At 34.0% G+C, this 15,354-nt stretch overlaps 2 protein-coding genes and 1 non-coding gene across 5 annotated transcripts; 1 reads left to right on the top strand and 2 right to left on the bottom strand.

Moving 5' to 3' along the window:
* The first annotated feature begins 3,317 nt into the window (after positions 1–3,317).
* Positions 3,318–7,586, top strand: LOC133819361 (uncharacterized). 2 transcript variants are annotated; one of them, XM_062252586.1, is made up of 8 exons: positions 3,318–3,880; positions 4,812–5,248; positions 5,458–5,578; positions 5,861–6,173; positions 6,376–6,448; positions 6,634–6,724; positions 6,841–6,920; positions 7,103–7,586. In XM_062252586.1, the coding sequence occupies exons 2-8, from the start codon at positions 4,823–4,825 to the stop codon at positions 7,256–7,258; spliced, it is 1,260 nt and encodes a 419-aa protein (XP_062108570.1). In that variant the 5' UTR covers positions 3,318–3,880; positions 4,812–4,822; the 3' UTR covers positions 7,259–7,586. The 2 variants fall into 2 exon arrangements, with proteins under 2 accessions (XP_062108570.1, XP_062108569.1); XM_062252585.1 differs by having other exon boundaries at positions 3,320–3,880; positions 4,829–5,248.
* An 11-nt stretch (positions 7,587–7,597) lies between these two features.
* Positions 7,598–13,440, bottom strand: LOC133819360 (uncharacterized). 2 transcript variants are annotated; one of them, XM_062252583.1, is made up of 9 exons: positions 13,301–13,440; positions 13,054–13,189; positions 12,291–12,752; positions 8,968–11,336; positions 8,618–8,887; positions 8,461–8,541; positions 8,185–8,296; positions 8,029–8,095; positions 7,598–7,837 (listed from the first exon to the last, which is right to left on the bottom strand). In XM_062252583.1, the coding sequence occupies exons 2-9, from the start codon at positions 13,187–13,189 to the stop codon at positions 7,720–7,722; spliced, it is 3,615 nt and encodes a 1,204-aa protein (XP_062108567.1). In that variant the 5' UTR covers positions 13,301–13,440; the 3' UTR covers positions 7,598–7,719. The 2 variants fall into 2 exon arrangements, with proteins under 2 accessions (XP_062108567.1, XP_062108568.1); XM_062252584.1 differs by lacking the exon at positions 13,301–13,440 and having other exon boundaries at positions 13,054–13,292.
* Positions 13,441–13,506: 66 nt separating this feature from the next.
* Positions 13,507–13,578, bottom strand: TRNAP-UGG (transfer RNA proline (anticodon UGG)). Its single transcript has one exon. It is a non-coding gene; the product is annotated as a tRNA-Pro (tRNA).
* Positions 13,579–15,354: the final 1,776 nt, after the last annotated feature.

Raw genomic sequence — 15,354 nt, 5'->3', positions numbered from 1 at the left:
AAATCCCAGATCACGATTTTTCTTCGAACAGTCATAACTCTCTTAATTTAAATCTGATTTTGACGATTCTTATTGAGTTTTCTTGTCTTGAATCCCTCTATATCATCATACAATTCTTAGAGATCAATAAAATACCAAAAATTTAAGAGAAGCCCCTAACTCCATAACCCTAACAAATCTCTTGAATATAACTTCTTCTTACCCAAGTTATGAACATATATCACAAAACCAGACATTATATCATCATTAATTCATCTCTAACATGTTTCTAACCATTATAGATTGATACCTTAGTCTCTAACATGCATATAAGCCAATCACCCCAACCTATCATGTTTTTTAATCAAAACCATCATTAACATAACCCAAACCTTCAAGAACAATCAAAGAAACTTAAAAAGTGTGAAAAGTTCTTACCAAGATCACATGGAGAACCTAAGCCACAAAAATCTCCACCCAAAGCATCCTAATTGAGCCCCCACATGAGTGCCTAGTGATCCATACGCATATGAAGAGATCCTTCTTCCTTAGATCTTGAACCCTAATATAGAGAGAGATTGTGTGAGAGAGTTCTCTTCATTGATAATGTGTTGAGCAGCCACCAAATTCAAATTGAGAGTCTAACCCTAACCCTTATCTCTCACTTTTGATTTATAATGACTCATTATCGCCAAATTACCATCCTATCCTTGATCTAAGCCATTCTAACAATTTCACAAAACCTTTTTTAGTAATTCTCCACTAAACTATTAGTTTTCATAATCCATAATTAACTTATTCCCCATAAGTTATCTTTATTCCATTATGATCTTTCAACAATTCTTGACAATAAAGCTCATAACACTTGAAGGAAACCGTGATTCGTCACTTATTTAACACATATCCCGAGCCCTTTTGGTATTTTCCAAAGTAAATTATCTTACACTGATATTAATACCATATAAACATATTCATATAATCACATAATACGTAATTTCACAATATTACAAAAATATCCCTCAAGAGTATTAAATTACTAAATTGCCCTCACAAGACAAAATTACCAATATCTCATGAAACGAAAAGACAGATATTACACTTTATCTATTTAGCTATTTTTACCTACCCAAATATTAGTGGGGTGAATAGGTAGCATTCACCTCTAATTGATTTTTTTTTAATTCAATTTTTAAAAATCATATATGTATATTTTAATTTGAAATTTCATTTTTTAAGATTACCAACTGAATTTAAAAAACAATTTAATTAATGCGGAATAGTTAAAAAATTGTTTGATTAGATAGATATTTTGATGAATCAGGACAGATTGTTGATGAATCAAAATATATGAACATAAAGTAAATAAACTAAAAGTAACGTGACACAAGAAGTTTTTTACATGGTTCGGAAAACCTAGTCCACGGGGTCACGCCCAAAGATAAAATCAATTAGTAAAGTCTCAAGAATACAAAAAGCAATTGACTTATACAAGTTTAGACTCCCTCTAAATCCTTGATGCAACCTTGAAGTACTCTACTTTAATAATCTGATTTAGATAATCACCAAGAGCACAGAATCCATTTTGATCTTGATGAGTGCTTACTTCATCCCGAAGTAAGACTTATGGAAATCTTCTCCCGAAGACTTGTATGTCACGTGCACAAACTTTATGACCTGTTCAAGAATAAACAACACAAAACATAAACAAACAAAGAGATAGTATAACAAGAACTACTCTTTACAAATAAAATAACTCTTTAAAAGCATAAAGCGTTAAAAATGATGAAGATGTGAGAATGGTTGCTGCTTAGGTCTAGTATTTATAGAGTTTTAGAAACCCCTAAGCCAGCCAATCTCGTTAATGGCCTAAATCAGACAAAATCGGGAAGTTACTCAAAATAACTTCTCATTTCATTAACTGCAGAAATTTCCAGATGTGACAAACAACTATTCTATAGCATTAGGAAATGAACGAACCTGGTCTTAAAACCTAACCAAGTTCATTTCGAAAGGGAAATTTCATGTTATATGCATGATAACTTAGTGAAATTTTTTAATATGCAAACATAAGTTACTATCCCAAATATATGACAATTTCAATATTTTAGACAAAAATACCCCTAACATTCAAACACTCATTTTCTCTCTCAATTCTCTCTCTCTCTAACATCTCTCATCCTCTCACACTCTCTCTCTCTCATTCTAATCTTGTAGATCTCGAAAAAATACCAAAATTAAAAATAAAAAAAATCATTTGAAACAGACATTTGAGTGAAAAAATATGAACCTCTAAAGTTTTCATCAAATTTCAATGTAGAGAATCGAAATTGCATCGAAAAAGCATCTTTTTGACCAAAAATCAAGTTTTCATGATTGCATCGCAAAAGCATCGAAATACCATCGATTTTGTATAAAAAAAACATCAATTTTGCATCGAAAAAATATCGATTTTGGATCGAAAAAATATCATTTTGGCTAAAAAATAAGTTTTCATGATTGCATCGAAACACTATCGATTTTGCATCGAAAAAGTATTTTTTTTTTTGCCAAAAATCAAGTTTCATGATTGCATCGCAAGAACATCAAAACGATGCTTTTTCAATGCAAAATCGATTATGTTTCGATGCTCTTGCGATGCAATCATGAAACTTGATTTTGGCCAAAACGATGCTTTTTCGATGCAAAATGGTGTTTCGATGCTATTGTGATGTAATTATGAAAACTTGATTTTTGGCCAAAATGATGCAATTTCGATGCTTTGCACTGAAATTTGACAAAAACTTTGGATGTTCATATTTTTTCCCTCAAATGTCTGCTTCAGATGATTTTTTTTTTTTTTAAATTTTGGTATTTTTTCGAGATCTTTAAGTTTAGAATGAGAGATGTTAGAGAGGGAGAGACAGAGTGAGGATTGAGAGAGAAAATATGTGTTTTAGTATTATGAGTATTTTTGTCTAAAAAATTAAAATTTTCATATATTTGGGATAGTAATTTATGTTGACATTTTAAAAAATTTCACTAAGTTATCATGCATATAACATGAAGTTTTCCTTCAAAAAATTGATTCTTAACAAAATAAGACACAATCACATGTAATTACCCAATATACAATTTTGAACAATAACATTTAAATAATAAAATATATTTATTAAAAGTGTTCGCCAATAATAAGATTTTACATAATTAATTTTTTTCAATAATATCTTTATTAATTTTTTCTCACTAAATATTTTTCTAAAATTGTAGCCACTCTAGCCAAAATAGTACCGGGTTGTGTAGTGCATAATAATAAGATAATTACAAACAAAGGAAAAGAAAAAACGAAATGGGTAAGACAGCGAGTATAGGAAAAAAGAAGAGTGCGAGTATGAAAGAAATGAAATGTGGTACCATCTGTGTGGTGGGACCAATGCCTGCCTCAGACAGACTTTCTCCTCTTCTTCCAATCCAATGTTCGTTCGAGACCATCGTCCTCTTTCACCTCCCAAGACCCAAACCCAACTCAACTTCTGGTCTTCTTCTCCTCTCTCTCATCCATCTATGAAATAAATATTCATACTTTACTTTAAAACCTTAATATAATAAAGATAACATATTACAGAACATCAGACTTCAAGAACCTTAACGCCCAACATCAGACTTCAAGAACCTTAACGCCCCCCCCCTTTGGTTGGTTGTTGCCTTACTTCCTCTCCCTCCTGGGTTGGTCTCCTTTCATTAGCTTTGTTAGATTATATAATATCATTATTCATTGTCCTTTTTGGGTATCTGAGGACTCCTTTAAACTTGCCACTTTCCTCAAAATCTTTCCTTTTCTTCTGAGTTTTTCTTTTGCTGGCTTAGTACAATAATGCAAGCTTCTCAACCTGTCATTAATGGAGTTGCAGAATCAAATTTTCAGGTTGGTTGGCTTATGTTATTTATTTTCTCAACTCTATTAATTTGTTCCTGTATTTGTATCCAGTTATTTTGTTTCTGGTTTATGCAGTTTATGCTTTATTCTTTGAAGGGTACCCTTCTCTATGATAAAATTAGGTGGCCCAACTGGATTTTTTGTTCATCTTCTGGGTTTTACTTCGATTGATTTGAGCAACATCATTGTTCATCTTATGTATGATTCAGATAATGGGTTGTTTAGTTTTCAGGAGTGCATTTAGTCGTAAAAATTTAACAACTTTTTTTATTTTTTGGTGCTAATTTTAGTAGTTTTAAGCTTAGTTGGACTGTTAACGCTCACATATGGCTATTTTGCAGATCTAGATTAACTGTTTATGCCTCCTTCTTTGTTATATTTTCATTGTATATTCTTTTGCCTCTGGAAGATCTTAGGTGAGTAAGTTGGTGCAGATCTTGACTATTCCTTTTCAAGACTAATTCCATTTTTGAGTTAGTTTCAGCATAGCTGACATAATCTTAATTAGTGGGTTAATTTTCACGACGTTGTTCTCTGCTTTACTGATAATAGACTAGTCGAGTGCTGATTAGATGATTCACTTCTAGCCGTAGATATGTATATATATATATATATATATTGTTTATAACAATACATTAGGACCTGGGATTGAACAACTTTGTACCCTCATAAATGAGCGAGTTTTCATAGTTATTACAACTCTTTAGTGAAGAAGCAAGTACCATGTATACCAAATTACTAATGACCCTATTTGCTTACCTTGTAAAACAAGACTGCTGATATGAACATCTTAAGAAGTATCATTTGGCGTTGTTGCCTGGTTTTCTGCTGCTGTTTATTATGTATAAATGCTTCTGTTTTCCAGGCCTAACAGATAACAGATTACTTAAAACCTTATCTAATTCTAATTGATGTTAAGTAATTTGCTTGATGCAGGCTGATTCACAGAATGTGGAACCAAACAAGGCAGAGGTACTAGAGCCTGGACCAAGTGGGAGGCGCCCAGATATTTCGCTTCAAATACCCCCTAGACCTGTAGCTTTTGGCAGTAGTCGGAGCGGGAAGGGTTTGCTACAGTCTCAAGGTTCTGCTAAAAATAGTTCTTCAACAGGAGGTTTCTTACGAGCTTTAAGCTTCAAGAAGAAAGGTGTTGTACCAGAGGGTGAGAGAAGTTCTCTCCTCAACTCAGACACCGACACCCAAAGAGCTCCTGAAAGTCCCATCCTAGCCAACTTGAAGTCTGTATTTTCTTGGCAACGATGTACTTCACTTCCTGTTAGACAGGAATCAAAATTATTTCCTTCTGCTGCCACACCTCTTTCAGCAAGAATGTCTAATGAGCGGCCTAAACCACATGTATGTTTCCATATTCTTGGCAAAATTATTTATTTTATTATATAAAACTAGACTAACTTGGGCCTAGCCGCCTATGAACCTTGTAATTAGGAGAATATTTACCTTTCATTTTCATGCCATTGTGTAAAAGGGTCGTTAATTCATTTTTGCGGCTCAGTAATCAGTAATGTGAATCAATATGATGGTTATGTTATGTTCAATTTTCGCAGAAAGAAGAAGACAAGGCTACAGTTTCAAGGTCCCTGTCTGTTCCTGGGAGAAACATGGTTATAGTAAGATCTGTATCGTTTGCTACTCGTAATGAGCCAAGCATACCAGATCCTAGCGACGGTATGTAATATAAACCATTGTAAAAATTTATTCTCATGATTTTGGTGGAAATTTTATTTCTCTTTGTTATGCATTCCAGAAGATTTATTATATGAAGGCAAAAAAATCTTAATTTTTTTGAGTCTTTATGAATGCATTTCTTGTCTTTTGGATTTTAGTTTAATGGATATATTATTCATGGTCCAAAAGCCACTTAAAGCCGACATATGAATGATGATGTCACTTACTTAAATTCAACTGTGGAACCATCACCCCCATTAACATAGCTTTTGAAAAAATCAGATCAAATTAGTCCAGCGCCAATGGATGAAGAAGATGAAGAGATTCCTGAAGAGGAAGCAGTGTGCAGGATTTGTCTTGATGAATGTGATGAAGGGAATACACTCAAAATGGAATGCAGTTGCAAGGGTGCCCTCAGGCTTGTACATGAAGAGTGTGCCGTAAAGTGGTTTAGTTCAAGAGGAAGCAAGAGATGCGAGGTATGTCAGCATGAGGTTAAGAATTTACCTGTGACATTGCTTCGCATGCCGAGCTCCGTTCAAAGGAGTAACAGGCGGGAGCGCACTCAACAGAATCCAGATTCAGAATCACTAAGGTGGAATAATTTATTTAAATTAGTCCTCTTCGGTTGTGATTTCATTCAGCCAAATTTTTATTGGGCATTTTATTTTTGGTTTCATCATATTCGAATTTTTGTGCACTTTGTTCTTTCCCCTTGAGGAACTGTTGTAAATAATTTTTGTTTATCATTTTCTACAATCTCTTCGTAGCTAATTTAGATGAACTTTTGTATGCAGTGCTTGGCAGGACTTGGTAATACTCATCTTAATTAGCACAATATGCTATTTCTTCTTCTTTGAGCAGCTACTGGTATGCGATTCATCTCCGAGTCTTGAACTTTTTTTAAAAAAAAGAGGTGTTTATTCAAAATAAGGGACGAATTATGATTAGTCTGGATTGGACTTTAAATCATACTGATTCTAACTATTCTAGTTTTGCATTTTCTATGGTAGTAAGCAAAAAGTGAGTTGATTCTATGCCTTCACATTTTGCAGATCCATGACATGAGAAGTCAAGCAATTATTGTTTCAGCTCCATTTGCTTTTACACTAGGCATTTTGGGATCCCTTTTTGCAGTTATCTTAGGTATGGTAATCAAGCTTAAAGAAATTATTAAAAAAATAAATAAACATAGAGTTAAGCCTCAGTTATTTTTGGTATCTTCCTGCATTGTCTCACTATTTCACATGCTTGTTTGACAGCAATCAAGGAATATATATGGACATATGCAGCTCTTGAGTTTGCCCTTGTTGCCATTATAGTGCACTTCTTTTACACTCTGGTTAGTGCTATTTTTCTTGTATGTTTTATATGCAACTTCTTATGTAGAGATCTTGAGTAAGATACACTTTTAAACTCATCACCCAAATAGTTGTATGATAGAAAACCCAGTTCAAATATGAAACATTTGAACTTAATTTTTATTTCCCACAAGTATTGATAACCACTACTTTTTTTTGGCAGCTTCATCTGAACGCTATATATGCATTATTACTCGCTTCAATTATGGGTTTTGGGATAGCAATGGGAGTGAACTCATTGTATATTAAGTATTTTGCTTGGAGGGTTAGTGCTGGTGGAAACGCTAATCCAGCTGGTGAAAACACTAATCCTGTTTAACTGAAATTCAAGCACAATCCAGATTAGTGGTTATTTTGAACCATCGATTATGAGAATTATTATACTTGTTAATCATGTAGGAAGATATGCCGTTTTACCAAGTAAAGCTGTGAAATCTTTTTGTAGTATCAAGAGTTAAGCTTGTACATGAGAAACTATCAATTATATAAAAGTGAATAATGTTCAATGAAAAAAAAAATACATACTATATGAGTCATTTACTATTTTAGAATGCATTTTCAGTGGAACATTACTATTTCATTTATATGACAAAGTTCGTCTTTAAAAAAGCATTATTCCAAAAATAAAGATTTACTTGTTATGCATTGACGATTGACGGGAAAAAAAACAATTTTTTTATTTATACATAAACCCATTTTTACAACAAAGATGAAAAAAAGATATTCAAGGCATTTCAACAAATCATATACAATATATGCACTCAGAAAGAGAGCATAGACCTAAAAAAACAACATTGAACTTGCTTTGGTTTTATTCACGGGAAGGAACTTGCTGCCCTCTTTCCTCAGCCATAATGTAGAACGAGTTTTCTTGACATGATCTGTGAACAGCCTGTACCTGTCATACACAATGCGCAAATTTGTTTCTTAAATAATAATAACATTAATAATAACCTAATAGTACTGTTTGTTGTGATAAGCAGTTACTACTATCCATAAGAAAAAAAGAACTGCAAAGAATATAAACCCTTTGGTAGAAACAAATCCAGTTTATTCATCTACGAAGTTAATGTCTTTAATGTAACTAACCTTTCGTACTCCAACTTCTGAGTGACAATTCCATTCAATAGCAGCTCTGAACTGTAAATTGTTGCTCCTACAAGTATATAACAGCATTGCATTACTATGTTTTTGCCTTTTATTTTATTTATTTTGGTTTTCAAATGAAATATGATTATTCCAAACCTTTTTCAAGAAAAGGCACACAAATTGCATAATCTTCTTCACAAGATAGAACTAACAGATCATCTGGAAAGGCACCATCCTTCATCGCAGACCTGCCGATTCTCTCAACAGCCTGATAGGGGGAATAAAACCAAAGACTCTTAAATTATGTGATATCAATACATCAAAAATAGGAGCTAAGTATAACCAATCTAACGAAATTTCAATATAGGCTGCTAGACTAGAGGAAACACACAATATACGTAAGTAAACATATAATCCAGGAATACTGCAAACCTGGCCCTGAACTGCCTTCACCAGATTTGAAATAATTTCTACTCCAGGCTTTGTGTTTGGGGTAACCAAGACTCTCAAGCCCTGGAGAATACCTTTTCTCGTTAATAAGATAAAAATTTGGAAAAAATAAAGAAAGAGAGAAATAATAAAAAAAAACCTGTAATATTGGATGCTGAGCTGCACATGCTAACGAAGCTGGCATGCTAAAGCCAATTTCCTTTTCTTTTTTGGAATCTCTTAGAATGTACTTTTTCTCATCCAAGAAACACTTGGCTTGACCGCAGCTGTCAATCCATAAAGATGTCACCACTGGTTTGCCAAAAGCAATAGCCTCTAACATATTCCTTGTGCGCACAAACTGATCAGCGATGAAGTGTGTTGCATCTGTAATGGAGGATGCTACGGATACTCCAAGACGAGCTAATATCTGATAGAAATGCAAAACAGATATTGTTCAAATTCATTTGCATATTGCTAACATAAGTTGATCAATAGGAAAAAAATTACCTTCTTTTGCTGTTTAATTATATCATCATCCAAGTGATGACTGTATAGGACTCGAACATCGTTTATTTCTCTCCTCTTTCGTAATACTTTTGACACACTAGTTGCTTGAGGTCCGGCGGCACTTAAACTACGGATTTCTTTTAAAAGAGATGGTCTTGAGAGGCTTGTCTTACTTGATTTGTCAATGTATTCATTACCCATACAGATAGGTGACACGTCACTTATAGGTATTTTACAGTTAAGTGGAGTAATACATGATGAGTCAGATGGTTTAAGTTTCTCTCTGGGTGTTTCAGCCAACCTGGCATCCCTTTCATCGCTTTCAGCATTGCTGCAAAATACTTGTAATCTTTTCTGCGGCAATTTTCCTTCCGCATCATGCTCTACAGAAGACATAAGTGGATGACCGCATATAGATGATCGTGTTTGCCTGCGTGACCTTGTATGCCCACTCCCAGTGCTAATCTGTAAGACTTCTGACTGAACAGATGGTACAGGTGCATCAGCAACATTATCAGTATTATTAACCTGAAGTGACGAAATTCGAATAGATCTTCTTGCTTTGGGAAAACTTAATGCACCAATCTTGTTGCTACTGGTAATAGCTCCTACATTTGCAAAATCATCAAGTGTTGTGTGCCCACTACCATTGGCAGTCTGTAAGACTTCTGGCTGTACCGATGGCACAGGTAGATCATCAGCATTATCAGTGTTATTAATCTGACGTGATAAAATTCGACTAGATCTTCTTGCTTTGGGAAAGCTTATAGCACCAATCTTGTTTTCATTAGTAAAAGATGCCATATTTGCAAATTCTTCATGTAGGTTTGGTTTGCTACTTTCAATTTTACTGCACTGAGCATTTCCCAAAGTCAACCCTTTAGAAGTCTGAAGGCCTCTGGCTTTATTACTTTTCTCATCGGCAGCAACAGCCTCCGTCAAAATGTTAATCTCGCCTCTTCTCTCAAAGGACTCTTTCTCAACATTTTCATCATGATTACTTGCTCCCATTGATCGTCTAGTTCGATGTGCGATGGGTCCTGAACTAAGAACCTTTTCTTGCATATTTTTGCTCCTGTTACTGTTAAGAAGTTTTTCATTTTCTTTGGCTCTCTTTAATTTTTTTATACTCGGTTCTGTCTTGCTCAGCTTTCTCACATTCTTATACTGTTTTGCAGAGGAAAGTGATGACACATTACTTATGTCAGCACCAATGCTCTTAGTTTTCTTCAACTGCTTTGTAGCAAACCCTGCATCATTAACATACGATCTTTTTCTTGACGATCGTTTCTGAGCTCTGCAACTGATACTATTTTTGACACCTTGACAATCATCGTTAATATCGAAATTTGCATTGTCCTCGCCACAAAATAAGGCTTCCATGGCTTCAACGGCCATTTGAGTATCAACACCTACATCAAACATCTCTGGCACATCTGTCTTAGTAGCATTATTTTCCACCTGTTTGTCCTTAAAGTCAACATTGGACTGTTCATCCAATTCATTGATGAGATTCCTTTTAAAGGTCCTTTCAGAATCAAACAACGACTTATCATCGAAATTAAGATTGTGCGATATCAATTTCGAATCAGAATTACACCCATCCATTCTTTTATTGTTTCCATTCAACAGCTTTTTAGTATCCTTCTGCTCTTCCGATCTGATAACTCTAGACTTTAAGGGTCTCCTTCCAAGGCTTCCTCTACCAAAGAAATCTTCCTTTCTTCTGCAGAGAATGTCACCTCCTCCTTCATCTTCACGATTATCATCCCAATCATAAATGTTAAATTCATCAACCATGCTTTTAAAATTAGCTTTCTTCGCCAACATTTGTGGCCCTTTTACACTTGAAACAAGTTTTGATTTTCCCCCAATACTATTTCCATGGTAAACTTCTTTATCAAACTCTTCATCATTCTCTTTAAGAAATCTATCCACAAAATCAAGCGCATTTGCTTGTGATAGTTCTCCAGGTTCCTGAGACTCAACATAGCTCAAACCTGCCTGATCACAAGCAGGCGCCTGTACCAAATCTTCTCCATCAGCTATACTCGTATCACAAGGAAGATCCTCGTTTTCACAATCCAAGTTCTCAGTAAAAAGTTTTCTTGCTGTCAAATTTCCAGCTCTGCACATGCTTGATCCATTTACCACCTCACTGCTTCTCCCAAGATCCTGCTCTAGATGACCATTATTTCCAGATTTCATTGTGAAAATTGCATTATCAGGGACATCATTCTTTAAGGATGGATCACCATTTGGAATAGAAGGCGAGAAACTGGGGGGACCCTTTAAAGAATAGCGAGCTGCCATTCCAGAGGCCCGCAAAGATGCTGCACGAATTGAGGTAAATCGCATTGACCAAGATCCTGAGAATGGCAGGGACACAAGTAAGAGAAAACAAACTGAGATAATCAAAACAACTATTTATCAGAAGTGCAATCATCAACTTTACCAAACATGAACTACCACCTTGCTAATGCTCTTGCAAAGAAGAAATGAATCATGATAACAACATTCCCTATGTAGGATAAGGAATGTGTTCTAGCATAAAGAATTTATAAATCGTATCAACAATTACAAGACGACAAATGAGGGTTAAATGCAAATTTTACTTGACACGTGATTATTGTTATTGATGATGACTACTAAATTTATATTAGTACTTCTCAACCAAACATTGAAAAGATACATTTGGCAATATAAGACTGAACTGAACATTGAGCATTCCTTCAGTTAGCATGTCAACCAAGCACCTCAACGCATGCTCACATATATTTCACCGCTATTAGATTAACCATTGGATTTTCTAGTAATGAAATAGAAGATCACATAACATGTTTTGGTTCGACAGAAGCATTATGCATAGGTGTCACTGTCACAGCAGTAATGTGGAACTCTGGAAAAAAGAAAGTAGTAACTGTATTTTGAAGCTGGTAAATGTTTATCAAAGCACAATTGGATGTCATAAATGATAAATGAAGTTGAATTTATAAGTCTGTACACACACCAAAATACTAACAAAACGAACCCACTAAAAACTAATGATGACTTCACTTTGCTAAAGTTCAAACTGTATATTTTTTGCTGTAATTCAAATATCCTACTTAGTAAATAACACAACGTAGCATGTAAGTCACCTATTTTTTTCCTGATGAAGCCAAATGCCCATGCCTAGTTAAATACAAGATAATAAGAAATAAAATTAAGTAATGATACTTTACTAAACAAGACTTGAGCTTCTTGGTAGATAAGTTAAAACATCTCAAAAATGAAAAATTACTCCAAATTATAATACCGTCCAGAAGATATAAATGACTAACCTGAATTGCTATGTTCATTGCATGAAGCTTTGGGCTGCTCAATTGGTTCTTTCTCGCTATAATTGCTTACAGAAGAGCATTGACCCTTTCCCTTATCTACTGATTGAGCACCATTTTCTTTGACAAATACATCATCATTATCACCCAAAACTTCAGTGCTGTCAGTTTCTTCACCATCACTCTTTCTAACCTCCAAATCATCAAACACATCTAATAATTGGGTATCCATATACTCGCCCCAATTGACATCATCCAAAGCTTGAGTTTCACCGCAGAGATTGACGTCTTGAGTTTCACCACAGAGATTCACGTCTTGAGTTTCTCCACCAAAATCCAAGACTTGGGTTTCATCAGCAAGATCTAATACTTGGGTTTCGAATGCATCTTCGAACGTCAAATAATTATCAAGAGGCATAGTATCTTGTAATGACTCACCGCCGTTCCCAACTTCAACTTCTCCACCTATTTTTCAATTAAAGGTAGAGCAATACCAAACAAATTTGTCAAAAAAATTCTTTGAATTAAAAAAAAAAAGCACTTTTACGTATGTATCTCATATATGATGTAATACTCACACGATTAAATATCACAAAAAATTGGATTGAAATTCCATCAGAATGCAAAAAGATCATAACACAGCACTAGCAAATGTGATAAAGTTCCATTTTTTTAATATATAAAAAATCGCTTTCTTATTTGCTATTAAGCATAATCAGAATCTAATATAAATATAAATCAATACACTAGGTGAAGAAAAAGTTACCGGAAAATGCTGGGCTCGAAGTATGGCTATCAAAGCACTGGGTTTCGCTATCAGAGTCGTCATCAACAAGTGAGTGCATTTTCGTAGGCTTATTACCGACATTGTCGCCCCCACTAGAGCTCATTACGGCACACATCTGCGATGCGATGCGAAACGAAAGAAATCAAAACCAAATCAGGAATTAAGAATCATAATACAATCACATTAAGAGATTGACGATTTTTTCTTTTTTAAGATTTAAATATACCTAAGAACAAAAATGAAGGATTTCAAATGAGAGAAGAATCTTTCTTAAAAAAATGAGAGAAGAAATTGAGGTTAGGGTTTTGGGAAATGGAGGGAAATCAACTGTCGTGTGTAGGGTTTTTGGAGGGAAAACAGATATTTATGTCGTTTTAGTTTTGACCCGTGCGTTTTGAAGAGTTGTACTATGAGAAAAAAAATCAAGGACAGGGGGCATTCCGAGAATCGAACTCGGGACCTCTCGCACCCAAAGCGAGAATCATACCACTAGACCAAATGCCCGCTTGATTCTTATTCTAAACAAATTTTATGAATTATAAAATCTAAACACTTGAACAAATTTCTAGATTGAAAAGTAAAGGGATATTTGTAGTAAAAGTACAAAATTTATAATGTTTGTAGTACTTAAGTACCAAGTTATGGTGAAAGTACATTCTGTCTATATTTTGGTGTAATTTAGTACAACCGCCAATTCTCACTAGATGTGTAAATGTGGGCCAGCCCAGCCCATTTTTTAAAGAGTAGGCCCAGCACGACCCATGTCGTGCCGTGCTCGTGCCGTGTCGGGTCCAAGTCGGGCCGGCCCACTTTCTTTTTGCCAAAAAATGTGAGGATGGAGAATTGAACCATCCACCTCCTCTCTAACCATCAATGAACATACCACCAAACAAAATACATTTATTTGTTTAAATTATAATTTTAGATATTTTATATACTTTTTAATAATATTTTACACAAAATTATATCAAAAATAATTATTAGAATTTTAATACCTACTAATAAATGCTAAAAAATTTAACTCACAAATCTTAAAATAAATTAATATAATTATAAAAATATAAACATTGAAATAAGACTTCTATTATCATTTTAATTTATTAATAATTGACAAATAAAAATTTATTATGATTATTAATGTCAAAATATCGGGCTTTTTATCGTGTCGTGCATTCGGACTAGTTTGTTCGTACTTTCGTGTTGTGCCTTCAGGCTTGTCGTGCTGTGCCGTGCTCAGGGCCATGTCGTGCCGTGCTCAGGCCAATGTCGTGTCGTGCCGTGCCGTGCCAATTTTCAATTCGTGTCGTGCCTGACCCAGGCCCATATTTTTTCGTGCCGTGTCGTGCTCGTACCTCCCGGGCTCGTGCCGGTTTCGTGCCGTGCTAGAAAGCCCGACCTGTATTTACAACTCTAATTCTCACTATCAAATTCGATTGTGACACATTGGCGAAAGTACCTAATTAAATGGATATTTGCAGCAAAAGTACAAAATTAATGGAATATTTGTGGCGAAAGTACCCAATTTAAAATATATTTGCGACGAAAGTATCAACGTTATAAGTAAATTTCATACCATGGTGGCAGACTTAACGACGAAACAAACAGATGCATTAAATTGCACATAAACATAGTCAGAAGGTACTTTCACTACCAAAAAAATAACACAGGTACTTAAGTGCTACAATTACAATAATTTAGATATTTTGGCTACAAATATCCCTAAAGTAAAATACAAACTTTTACATCAATCTTATTTCTAATACTCATCAATTCTTCTACTCTATCCTCCTACAAAATACATTATTAATACTCCATTTTTTTTGCATTTTACAATAAATTTTTACATAACATTGTATTTATATTTCAACTTCTCTATATTATTTTTGCATCATTTAGATATTGTATCTTTCAATAATTTTATTAATTAAAAAATAAAAAAAATTAATAATTTTGTAGAGAGAAAAATTTAATAAATTTAAAAAAAATGTTTAAAGAAGCTATAAGGGCACTCTCATCAAGTGCTTCATAATAGATAGTTCTTCAAATATTTGAAGAAACAAGATGTAAATTGATTCTTCATTTAAAGATTCTCTCAAATTTATTATCCACTCTCTAAATGTAGAGAATGGTTTAGAGCTCTTTCAAAAAAAATTGATTAATATTTATTACTTTTACTTTTGTCCTTTAAAGAATTTTTAATTAATATTTAGTACTTTCTTTATTTTTAAAATAAATAAATAGTATTTAAAAATATAATATTTAAAGGGTTATACTTTTTTG

This window comes from Humulus lupulus, chromosome 2 (genome assembly GCF_963169125.1).
Source record: "Humulus lupulus chromosome 2, drHumLupu1.1, whole genome shotgun sequence".
Taxonomy (NCBI): domain Eukaryota; kingdom Viridiplantae; phylum Streptophyta; class Magnoliopsida; order Rosales; family Cannabaceae; genus Humulus; species Humulus lupulus.
The sequence above is the reverse complement of the archived record's forward strand: the minus strand, read 5'-3'. Positions and strand labels throughout refer to the sequence as shown.

Excerpts from the sequence above, each read along its gene's own strand:
- LOC133819361 (XM_062252585.1), top strand. The coding sequence starts at position 3,830 with ATGCAAGCTTCTCAACCTGTCATTAATGGAGTTGCAGAATCAAATTTT. Across the intron at positions 3,881-4,828 it reads TTGCAGAATCAAATTTTCAG|GCTGATTCACAGAATGTGGA; the intron begins GTTGGTTGGCTT and ends TGCTTGATGCAG. Across the intron at positions 5,249-5,457 it reads ATGAGCGGCCTAAACCACAT|AAAGAAGAAGACAAGGCTAC; the intron begins GTATGTTTCCAT and ends CAATTTTCGCAG.
- LOC133819360 (XM_062252583.1), bottom strand. The coding sequence starts at position 13,189 with ATGTGTGCCGTAATGAGCTCTAGTGGGGGCGACAATGTCGGTAATAAG. Across the intron at positions 8,888-8,967 it reads TAATTAAACAGCAAAAGAAG|ATATTAGCTCGTCTTGGAGT; the intron begins GTAATTTTTTTC and ends CATTTCTATCAG. Across the intron at positions 8,542-8,617 it reads CTCAGCATCCAATATTACAG|GGCTTGAGAGTCTTGGTTAC; the intron begins GTTTTTTTTTAT and ends GGTATTCTCCAG.